The 12,669-nt window shown below is 35.5% G+C and overlaps 1 protein-coding gene across 1 annotated transcript in view; it reads left to right on the top strand.

The window, feature by feature from the left end:
• Tsg101 (tumor susceptibility 101) overlaps nucleotides 1–12,669 on the top strand; it is a 46,975-nt gene that overhangs the window by 19,425 nt on the left and 14,881 nt on the right. Inside the window, exons 6-7 of the mRNA XM_047519008.1 lie at nucleotides 92–158; nucleotides 5,493–5,584. Coding sequence (XP_047374964.1) covers nucleotides 92–158; nucleotides 5,493–5,584 — 159 coding nt within the window. The remainder of the gene's footprint in view (nucleotides 1–91; nucleotides 159–5,492; nucleotides 5,585–12,669) is intronic.

Genomic DNA, 12,669 nt, shown 5'->3' on the forward strand with positions numbered 1-12,669 from the left:
CTGTGGTTTGACAGTGATGTGTATCTTATTAAATTGTCTTCATATTCAGGACTGTGTATATTATTTTAAAATTTTAAAAATTGTTTTTTAGCCTCCTACATGCCAGGCATGCCAAGTGGAATCTCTGCATACCCAACTGGATACCCTCCCAATCCCAGGTAATGAAAAATTATCTTTGAATAATTCTGTTAGAAATTCTGTTAGACTTACAATCAAAATAATGGTCACTAACTAGAGCATTAAAAATAAATTTTGTTGCAATTCAGGCTAAGATAAAAATTATTTTATTGGCAGAATTTTATGGTACATATTACGTAGTTGAAGGAAGTTTTTCAGTTCAGAGAAACGCAGCTCCATCTTATTTACAGAGAAGAAAATGGTAGGATGATTAATAACAATGATCTTGAATGGTTTTGGACATTGAAATCTTAGCTACTTCCCTTTTAGGAACTTTGTCCAGTGTAGTTAGCAGAAAAGTTATGGAATAATATAGTTATAATGAATTCAGACAGGGACAAAAAAAAATTTTTTTTTTTTTTTTTTTCAGCACTAACATTGAACCCAGGGTCTCACACATGTTAGGCAAAGCCCTATGCCCCTTAGGCTACATCCCCACCCCTTATTTTGTTTTGAGATAGGGTTTTACTAAATTTCTTAGGTTGACCTCAAACTTGTAATCCTCCTGTCTGAGCCTCCCAAGTAATTGCAATTATAGGCATACCATTGTACCCAACTGATAAAAATATTTTAATACCTTTAAATTTTTTTCTACAAATTACAGAGAATCGATAATTCATATGAATTTAATTCATAGACTACCTGCATTATCAACCTTTATTATTCATTTGGTAATAACACATGAAAATTAATAATGAAATCAGTTTGTGAATAACACTAGAGAAAGTCAAAGAGTGATTATTAATATTTTTTAAATGTGTTTGTTTCAGTGGTAATCCACAAATATAAAGGTGGTCTTGGTAATTTAAAATGCATGACTGGCATTTACTGGTGCCTAGATGAGATTTTCAGTTTACTGGTTTTTTTGTTTTTTTGTTTGTTTGTTTTTAGTTGTAACTGGACACAATACCTTTTATTTTTGTTTATTTTTATGTGGTGCTGAGAATCGAACCCAGTGCACCTCACTTGTGCAAGGCAAGCGCTCTACCACTGAACCACAACTCCAGCCCCCAGTTTACTCTTAACAATAAGAAATTTTAAACTGCAGCTTTTCTTAGCTTTACATAACCAACTCATAACCTCCACAGATAAATGCAACCAGATTTCCTAAATACCTGTCATAGATAAATATATGTATGTATGTATATAACATCCAGGATCTTAAAAGTTGAATTTAGCAAACATATCATTTCTGGGACTTTCCTGATTTGGGGGACCAGCTTTATAAGGTTGTAAGCATTTTGTCACTTTACATAAATAAGCAGAAACTAAAGGAACATTTGTCAGGAACAAAATAGAATGATTTCATATGAATCTTTATGTAGGTTATAAGTTTTAGATTTCTTGAGGCCCCCTAAATTTTCTGATTAAATTGAAGAGTTGGAGTTTGAGACTTGAAGTCATAAGCTTTTATTATTTATAGTTGGTAATAAAACAGTAACATTGGATCCAGAGGGAATACTTGTTCATGGTACCATAAGGAAATGGACTTCTGAACAATTAAGTCATTTAAAAGAAACTTATAAATAAAACTGAAAATATTGACAAAAATGTAAATCTTATTTGCTGTTTAGGTAACCATAAAATGTCCTTTCTGAGATTTATTTTCAAAGGTTTAATGCTTTGCCCCCCTTAAGTCTCAAAACATAACATTAATGAGTTGATAAGGGTAACTTTTAATTGCCACCTCTTTCTGCATGTGAAAGATCTTGCCAAAAGAACTTCAGACCTTTGTTTTCTGCTTTTGTTTTTAAGAAGAATGAATAAATCAGTGACTCAAGACTCAAGAAATATTTCATTTTGTTTATGAGATGCTGGGGATCCAACCCAGTGCCTTAGCACATCAGGCAAGCACTGTGCCAGAGCTACATTCCCAGCCCCAAGATACTTTATCTTGAATATGAGAGCCTTTTGTTGCTATAGAAAAATTGGACTAGTGGTACATACAAACAATGGAATATTATTAAGCCGTAAAGATGAATGAAATTATGGCATTTGCCTGTAAATGGATGGAACTAGAGGCTATCATGCTAAGTGAAATAAGCCAGTCCCCAAAACCAAAGGCCAGATGTTCTCTTATATGCTGATGCTGACTCACAATAGGTCGGGTTGCAGGGGTGGTGGAATGGAGGTTCACCTGAATGGGACTCGGGGTTGAGAGGGAGATCGGGGGAAGAGAAGGGGAGTGGGAGTGGGAAAGGCAGTAGATTGAATTGGACATTACTTTCCTATGTTCATATGTGAATACATGATCAGTGCAACTTCACATCATTTGCAACCACAAGAATGGGAAGTTACACTTCATGTATGTATAATTTATCAAAATACATTCTACTGTTATGCATAACTAAAAAGAACAAATTAAAAAGAAAGTTGGACTAGATGATCTTTAAAGTTTCTCTTAAAGCTCAAGATTTTTTTTTTTTAGAGCTTAATAGTTATACATAGTATAACATCAAGATTTTTTAAAAGTTTTATTTAGGACTTACAGCTTATATACAAGGAATCTGAAAGGTATATCAAGAGTGGTTTGCTGCACTTGGTGGCAAGGCCTGCAGTCTCAGCTACTCAGGAACTGAGATGGAGGATCAACACATTGGAGACCAGCCTCAGCAGCTAAGGGAGACACTGTCTCAAAGAATAAAAAGGACTGAGACTGTAGCTCAGTGGTACAGTGCCTGCAAGTTTAATCCCCAATACTGCCAAAAAATAAAAATCTTGTTTTTCCAGTTTTGATATATGTATTAACAGTTATTAAAAAATAGTTCCTGCTATCAGAAAAGCTAGAAAATGATAAGTTCTATGCTAAAGAAACAGCTCTACAGGAGAGGTCACATCTGGTTTGGAGGTGGGAGCTTAGTGATGGCTTCATAGATGGAAGAACTAGTTTGCACAGATGACTTTAAAGAAGAAAATTAGAAATTTAGAGGTAGAGGGAGCAAAAAAGAGTCATAACAGTTTATAACTGGGAGGAAACTTACTAATTTTCAAGTCTAGCACAGTCATGTAAAAGGCAAAGAAAAAAAGGTGTCAAAACAAAAACATTCCAGGAAAAACTAAGGAGACACTCTAGTACTGAAGAATGTAGGATTACAAGTAGGAGAATTAAAGAGAATAAAGGTGCAACTTTCATAGGTATTGCAGGTCTCCAAAACTTTCCCTAATTCCACAGCTGGTATTGATTTTCAACTGTCCATCATATAAACTTTTTTTTTTTTTTTTTTTTTTTCTTTTGCGGTGCTGGGAATTGAACCCAGGGCCTTGTGCTTACAAGGCAAGCACTCTACCAACTGAGCTATTTCCCCAGCCCCCTAAACTTTTATTTAGCATTTGTTATTTCCTTTCTACTTGCATCAGGCTTACAGAGATCTTGCCCCAGTTTGATTGTTGGCATCTTTGAGGAAGGCATGGATTCATTCATAGCTCCTGCATTACTTACAAACAATACCTTGAATATAATTTTAAGAAATTGAAGGGGTAAAGGAAAAGGAATATGAGAGTGTCAAAAAATTCTTTTTAAAAACCTGTAAGTCACAAAAGGACTCAAATTTTGAAAAAGATTTGCTTCATAGGGTGAACTGTTTAATCTACAGAAAGCTTCAGTAAAAGGCAAAAGATGTGTACAATCTTAAGAGAAACAAGAATATGTTTAATAATCTACATAGACAGAAAATAGTACTTCTCAGTTGTTTTTTAACTTAAAAAAAAATACATTAGCTCTGAATAGGAAGAATACCATGGAGGGAAAGTTGAGCAAACTAAGAGACAGGAATTCTCCAAAGTGAATATCTGTAGGTCTAGAAGAATTTTATACCAAATTGCTGAAATTCAATAATATGATTACTGGTTGTATTTGAAAAGGCATGCAAAGTTGGAGAAACTCCAGAAAAAAAAGAACAGTTTATCCCAGTTTTCCAAAAGGTAGACTCAGTAATTTCAGTAAGAATGACATTATTTCCTTTATACCATTGGTTACTAAAGAGACTAGAAACAAAAGTACTATTCAGTAGCCTTCAACATGCATCGGCCAGGAACAAAAATGCTTAACTTTTTCCAGTTTGATTTTGCTTTTGTACTGATACAAAAGTATCATGATCACATGGACTCTTCAGCAAACATACAAAATTTTTATTGTAGGTAAGTTATAAAACTTGAGCTGGTAATACAAATGCATTCTTTGAAACACTGCATAGAAAAAGGATTATTGGCCATGAATTTAGAAAGCACTCTTGCTCCAGGGTCTGGGATACATCTCTTTAATCAGTAATTTTAATGAACTTACAGAGGGCTTGATTAGAATTTCAAATGTTACAGACCTGACTGTTGAAGCTAAAATATGATAATCAAGATTATTGTCCAGCTAGCAGGTACCTAATAATCATTCTGTTGTACTTTTGTTTTATATTACAAGGGAAGCACTGACAAACTAGTGCACCTTCAGAAGAAATCGATTAGATCTGAATATCACATTCTGTGAAGGAATTAAGAATGTTTAACATACTGAAGAAAAGACTGAAGGGAAATGTTTTCAAGTATTTGAGTGTTAGGAGTCTTTGTATATTCAAGTGATCTTCCAGAATATAATTTAATACCATTATTTAGAAATTACATGGAAATGGGGCTGGGGAGATAGCTCAGCTGGTACAGTGCCTGCCTTGCAAGCACAAGGCCCTAAGTTCAATCCCCAGTACCAAAAAAAAAAAAAAAAAGAAATTACATGGAAATGATGTTTAGTATTCAGTAGAGAAAGGTGAGCATTCATCAGGAATATTGCTAAATGATATTCATAGATAGAAGGCTGTTGGTTAGGTGTGAAGGAAAATACCTCTAAGGAAAGTTCTTTCTGACTTTGATATGAATACATGAATGACACAAACAACCCATAGATTGAGAAGAAATATTTTAAATGCTGTTTAAAGAGGAGTGTTTTCAGATTGAGTACTCATAAAGGTTACTGATAAGCCCCAGGCAAAAATTCCTTATAGTTAGGAAATCAGAACAGAAAATTCTCTCACAAAAGATTTGTTGCTTATGTTACTGTTAGGTTTTTGCCCTTAGAAATACTGTAATTGTTTGCTGCTGTGAAGGTGACCTTCAGATAATCAGAGCCAAACTGGAGTATTTGATCATTTGCTTTAAATCAATGTCATTAATGGCATTTCCGTAGAATATGACTTGAATAAATACCTTTAGCTCTAAAATTGTAACTTCATTAATTGGTAAGTTGATATTCAAGTTTAACTTTTGAAATGGGATTCTTAGAAATAGCATTGGATAATATTAACATGTAATTTTGTTTGTTTGTTTTCCTTTAGTGGTTACCCAGGCTGTCCTTACCCACCTGGTGGTCCTTACCCTGCCACAACAAGTGCCCAATACCCTTCCCAGCCTCCTGTAACCACGGTTGGTAGGTACTTTTTAACACTTCTCTACATAAGAAAATCAGTGTCTCCTGCTATGATAAATGCATTTCCCTTTTACCTGTAAAATTTTAGAGTACTCTTCATTTCTTAGAGAAAAAACTCTATGGTGAGTGTCCTATAATCTAAAAACTGCAGTAAGTGATTAATCATTATATAAATGAGTCTTCTAAACAAACATGAAAATATATCTAATTAACTCTCATCATGTTTTTCTATTTGACATATATTTTTATTGGTGAGCCTTGTATGCGTTAAACTACTAGCAAGTTACCTAGGTTTTTCTGGCCTGGTTTTATATAAAAACAGATGAGCAGGGCTGGGGCTGTAGCTGCATGGCAGAGTGTTTGCCTGGCATGTGTGAGGCACTGGGTTTGATCCCTAGGACCACAAAAAAATAGAGGCGTGCTACATGTCCATCTACGACTATTAAAAACATTTTAAAAAAACACACAGATGAGCATTTTTAGAAGAAAAAAGCATGGGTAGTTAATTATGAGTGGGTCAAGTAAGAACAGTAGTTTTGTTTGTGTGTGTGTGTGTTTGTGTGTGTGTGTGTGTGTGTGTGTGTGTGTGTGTTACATATTAGAGTTGCCTGAAATATTTTCTTCGGCTGAGAAAAATAAAGCAATAAGAGAACTTCTGCAGACTGTCATACCTGCCACCACCACATCTGCCTTCTCTCCCATGCTCCCCATCTTAGCCCTTGTTATTCTGTATCCTCACTCTCCTCATTTCCACCAGTCTCATAGCATTAAATGCCATCTCTGTGCTTACAGTTCCCAAGTTTATGTTTCTAGCCTATATCTTAAACTCCAGATTCTTCTATCAACTGCCTTCCTGGTATCTCAACTTGGGTGCTTAGTGGACATCTCAAATTCAATATAGTAGAAACTGAATTCTCAAGACTTTAGCTTCCCCATCTCCATATTCCATTGTGGAGTCATCTTTGATTCCTCATCTAGAAATCCTGTTGTCTTCAAAATGTTCTAGAATCTCATATCCAGTACTGAATAAAGTCACCATTATCTCTCTTCTGGGTTTTCAAAAGCCTCCAGGAAGGTTTCTCTGCTTCAATCCTTGGTCCCCTGTACGTCTGTGTTTTTAATACAGCTTCCAGAGTGACCCTGTGAAAATGTGAATGAAATATATTACTCTTCTACTCAAAACCTTACAATGGTTCTCTTTTTCACTCAGAACTCAATCCAAAGTTCTTAGGCCTTGAAGGCCCTCTGTGATCTTATCCCTTTACTTCTGTTACCTTACCTCCTCCTGTTGTTCTCCTGTTGCAGGATTTGTTCAGTGCCTATTTCCTTTGCCTGATCAGCCAGACCCAACCTCACCAATCTGCTACCACCACTACCACCTTGCCTTGCAAACTCCCAACATCTAGTAGACTGCTTGAATATTTTTCTAAGTGCCTGAATGAATAGAGGATCCTTGAAGTTTGCTTTTCTGTTATATATTCTGATAACTTGTAACAATCCTAAGATCTGATGTATATTCCCCTTCTTGTCCAAACAGGGTTTATTTCCACTGTTTTTGTCATTGATAACACTCTAATTATTAAGGTTCTCTTGGCATGGTTTTGCTATATTAAAATGTGCTTGTCCTTACTCTTTCTACAATATAATGATTTGAGTAAGAAACCTAAAATGAGTGGGAGATCTTCATTCCCTAATAAGCAAAGCACAGTAAATCTTGGTAAGCTCTTTGTTTTAGTTCACCCATCATCAAAACAGGATTTATATGCCAGTCGTGGTGGTGCATGACTGTAATCCCAGTGACTCAGGAGACTGAAGCAGGAGGATTACAAATTTAAGAACAGCCTTACTCAGCACCTTAGCAAGACCCCGTTTCAAAGTTAATAAAAACAGAAATTGTGCAATTTGTTACCCTGTTTCTCAGTGATAGTCTGATTGCTTTGATCTGTAGAGACCCTCAGTTTATAAAGAACTTTTGTATGTTCTCATTTCAGTGTTATAGCTTAGATGATTTCCATATATCCAAAATGGGCTTACATGAAAAAAAGTATATTTAGACAGATCTCGTGTATGATTTTTTTAGAACAAGTAACCAAATCAACTAATATCACATTTTTTAAAAAGAGTGCTATCTTAGGCTAGAAGCAAATTATCATTTTATGGTAATCTAGGATATCCTTTAATGTATATTGTTTTTCTACCTTGTTGCTTAACTTTTTGGTTTTAATCTGTTGAACACTGCTGAACCTCAAAATTGTAATAAAGGGAAGCAGAAAGAAGAGTGATACTTGAATATTATTGTTCACAATAGTATTTCTAAGTTTATCAGTGGTCAGGATTTGTGCAATTATTCTGTTACTGAAACCATGTAAAAGAATGAGTATGATTATTTTTTCTTATTCTCTTTGAAACTTGGCAGTTTTGCTCTATAGGTTTTGATGTTATTGTATAAAATACCTGATTAAAACACTAATAATTGAAATACATCTTTCCATGTGGTTCTGTGTTAGTTCAGCATCTTCAGCAATAGGGAAGTAAAAGACCATTTAAAAATGAAATAGGGTAGTTTTGATTTGCATTTCTCTTATTACTAGAGATGTTGAACATTTTTTCATATATCTGTTGATCGATTGTAGATCTTCTTCTGTGAAGTGTCTGCTCATTTCCTTAGCCCATTTATTGACTGGGTTATTTGAGTTCTTGGTGTAGAGTTTTTTGAGTTCTTTATAGATTCTGGAGATTAGTGCTCTATCTGAAGTGTGTGTGGCAAAGGTTTTCTCCCACTCTGTAGGCTCTCTCTTCACGTTGCTGATAGTTTCCTCTGCTGAGAGAAAGCTTTTTAGTTTGAATCTATTCCAATTATTGATTCCTAGGGCCAGTGCACCTCTGAGCTATATCCCAAGCCCTTTATATTTTTATTTTTTAGTATAGTTTAATTTAATTTTAAATTGGTGCATTATCAATTACTTGTACATAATGGTGAGACCCTTGTTACGTATTCTTCCATGTACACAATATGACCTTGTAATTTGGCCTATGTAATTCCCCAGTATTTCCCCTTTCCCTTCGCTTCTCCTGGTCCTTTTTCTCTACTCTGCTGATCTCCCTTTGATTTTCCATGAAGCTGCACGCACACTGCCCCCAGCCTTTCTTTTCCTTTTTCGTCTCTAGCTTCCACATGTGAGAAAAAAATACAACCTTGAGTATGACTTATTTCACTTAATATTCAAATTCCATTTTCCTGCAAAACAATATAATTTCATTTTTCTTTATGGCCCCCTGTGTATATATATCACATTTTCTTTATCCATTCATCCATTGATGGATACCAAGTCTGATTCCATAGTTTGCCCAACCCTTTTTAATTTTTTTGAGACGGGGTCTCACTGAGTTGTCTTTGAACTTGTGATCTCCTTCCTTAGCCTCTGGAGTCATTGGGATTACAGGTGTGTGCCATTGTCCCCAGATAAAACTTAAGAATTTTTAAAGACTTAAAAATTTAAATTTCTATTTCTTTAGACTAATAGCGTATGTCTGTTTAAGTCTTTATTTTTTATTTGTTCTTTTTAGATTACATTACAATAGAGTGTATTTTCATATTATACATATATGGAGTATATTTTACTCTATTAAGATCCATTTCTTGTGATGGTACATGATGTGAAATTACACTGCTCATGTATTCATATATGAACATAGGAAAGTTATGTCTGATTCATTCTGTCTTTCCTATTCCCATCCCTCCTCCCTTCTCTTTATTCCTCTTTGTCTAATCCAATTAACTTCTTTTCTACCCATCTCCTCTTATTGTGTGTTAGCATCACACATATCAGAGAGAGCATTCAACCTTTGGATTTTTTGGATTGGCTTATTTCACTTAGCATGATAGTCTCCAGTTCTATCCACCTACTGGCAAATGCTATAGTTATATTTTTCTTTATGACTGAGTAAAATTCCATTGTGTATATGTACCACATTTTCTTTATCCATTCCTGTTGAAGGGTATTTAGGTTGGTTCTGTAGCTTAGCTATTGTAAATTGAGCTGCTGTAAACATTGATATGACTGCGTCACTGTAGTATGCTGATTTTAAGTCCTTTGGGTATAATCTTAGGAGTGGAATAATTGGGCCAAATGGTGGTTCCATTCCAAGTTTTCTAAGGAACCTCCATACTGCTTTCCAGAGTGGTTGCAACAATTTGCAGTTCCACCATCGATGTTTGAGTGAATCTTTTTCCCACATGCTCACCAACATTTATTGTTACTTGCAGTCTTAATAATTGCCATTCTGACTGGAGTGAGATGGAGTCTCAATGTAGTTTTAATTCACATATCTTTGATTGCTAGAGGTATTGAACACTCTTTCATATATTTGTTGATCATTTGTATTTCTTTTTCTTGTTTTGAAGTACCTGTTCAGTTCCTGTGCTTAGGCTAGCTTTGAACTCTGGATCCTCCTTGCCTCATCCTCCAGGTCACCAGGATTACAGGAGTGTGCCACCATGCCCAGCCATATGTTTTTTAAGAATGACACATTTTTATTAGAACTGGGCACATAACTGGGTTAGCATTGTCAAAACTGTAAGAGAATTTGAACTCTGATTTTTAAAAATTTGATACCACTAGTCCACTACCAGGTTGTAAAGAATAAGTTTAGGAAACAGCATGAATTTTTATTTATATTCTCTCAGTAGCAGATGCCTGAAGAAAACAGGAGCAGTTATGAATATGTGGTCATTTGTATGTTTTCTAGGCTGAAAAATGGACACTTGAGAAGCTATGGTCCACATCCAGCCATTCCCACAGAGGATGTCAAACTCCACTGGATAGGGAAAAGTGGTGTAAAGTAGGATCAGTTAATTTCCACTTTGATTCATACACAGCACTGCCTGCTAGATCCTGATGTGCTAGTTGTACACCAGGTGAAAATGATCTAGAAGTGATGAAAGTGCTGGATATTATAATCCATATTAAGAAAGATTTAAAGTTTAATAAGGAAATGTTCAAGAATATTACTCTATCCCAGTGGCTCAGGAGGATGGCGAGTTCTAAGCCAGTCTAAGCAACTCAGCGAGACCCTGTCTCTAAATATAATAATGAAAAGGGCTGGGGATGTCAGTGGTTAAGCAGCCCTGGGTTCAATCCCTGGTACCACAAAGGAAAAAAAAAAAGAATATTACTCTAGTATCATTCAATATGGTACCCAGAAAAATATATGGCGTCGCTCAGTAAAACCTCCACATGCTATGAATATACAGATGAAGAAAAGTCATTGGGCCAATTGACTCCTTTATGAAGTTCATCAGATCATCGATATCAGCCATGCTTCCCTCATGCCATAATCTCCAGGTTTATTTCATCTCAGAGTCCTGTTATCAAATATCAGAGTGTGGTACAGATTTATCTTCAACCTCAACCTCAATTTACTTAGTGTTTTGGAAACTCTGATATAACTCAGGGAGTTGCGGTGTGAGTTGGAAGGGAAAAATCAGGTGCTTCTGGCCTACAAACTTGACCCTGAAAAAGAAAGATCTGTTATTTGGACACTTTGAATGTTTGGCTACTTTGGATCTGTTGTTTGGATTCTTGTCCTTAAAAGGAATCATGCAGCTAGTTTACATCTTGAGGAGCAGTATTTTAAATCAAATAATCCATGAAGGGATACATGTGTCTCTGGAATGTATAACAATTTTTTTGTGTTCTAGTATAATTCCATTTCCAAATGAAAGACTTTGTCTTATGTATATGAGGTAAAGCTTGTAATTTATTTTAAAAGATGCTGTCAAAGCCAGGCATGGTGGCACAGGCTTGTAGTCCCAGAGACTAAGGCAGGAGGATGACATGTTCTAGGCCAGCCTAGACAACTCAGTGAGACCCTATTTCAAAATATAAATGACTAGGGATGTAGCTTAGTGGTAAAGCATCATTGGTTCAATCCACAGTACAAAGTTAAAAATAAAAAGATGCTGTCAAGAGTAAGGCTTAGGGCTGGGGAGATAGCTCAGCTGGTAGAGTGCTTGCCTCGCAAGCACAAGGCCCTGAGTTCGATCCCCAGTACCAAAAAAAAAAAAAAAAAAAAAAAGAGTAAGGCTTATATTTTTATATAATTATATTTTTATATTATACAATCCTTGTGGCATTTTCAATATATAGAACTACATAAATCTTTAGTATTGGAAACCTTTTTTCCATGACACATATGCTGTCTTTTAATAATTTCTGTTTGACACTGGAAAAGTTTTGTCTTGTCATTGGTCCTGTATCCCACTTGAATGTTTTTATTCTTCTAATATATTCATTTACTTTGTAAGGGTTTATTTAAGAATGTTTTTGGTCAAGTTGTTCACTCATAATAATAATGACCAATGTAAGCTTTGACCTTAGACAGTCATGTTTGGTTTCTAATCATCCCTGTATTCACTTTCCTGTCTGCCTCCCATATGATTTGAGTGCATGTGTTTATCTTTTATTCATGTTTCATAATTCTTAGTAAGTAAGCTTAGAGTTTTCTTTAAGCTCTCAGATACTAGCATGATGCCAGAAAGATTTCAGACATGTCACTCAGAATAGCAGGCATGAGTTTATTAGAAAGGGTAGGAAAAAAGAAAAGGGGACACTTGGAAGGGAGCAAGTGGGTCCTCAGAGAGAAGTATAGCATGCCCTTCCTGACCTCCAGCTTTATTATAGGTTTCCAAGAGACTCTTACCCAGGTCCACCTCTTGACTTTTTACTGACAGCCAGATGGCATCAGATTTTCCAAGTCCCCACCACATATAATAAAAGTCCAGGGCAACTCTGCATCACTTTGGTCCATGCTGCTGACCATTTTCTAATTTGATATGTTGTATTGTCGTTCTCATTGACCTCTAAGAATTTTTTTATCTCCTCCCTGATGTTTTCTGTTATCCTTGTTTCATTCAATAGCATATTATTTAGTCTCCAGGTGTTGGAGTAATTTCTTTTTTTATTTTGTCATTGATTTCCATTCTCAGTCCATTGTGATCTGATAGAACACAAGGCAGTATCTCTATTTTTTTGCATTTCCTAAGGGCTGCTTTGTGGCATAACACACAGTCTATTTTCGAGAAG

The sequence above is a fragment of the Sciurus carolinensis genome, chromosome 11, assembly GCF_902686445.1.
Source record: "Sciurus carolinensis chromosome 11, mSciCar1.2, whole genome shotgun sequence".
NCBI classification, from domain to species: Eukaryota; Metazoa; Chordata; class Mammalia; order Rodentia; family Sciuridae; genus Sciurus; species Sciurus carolinensis.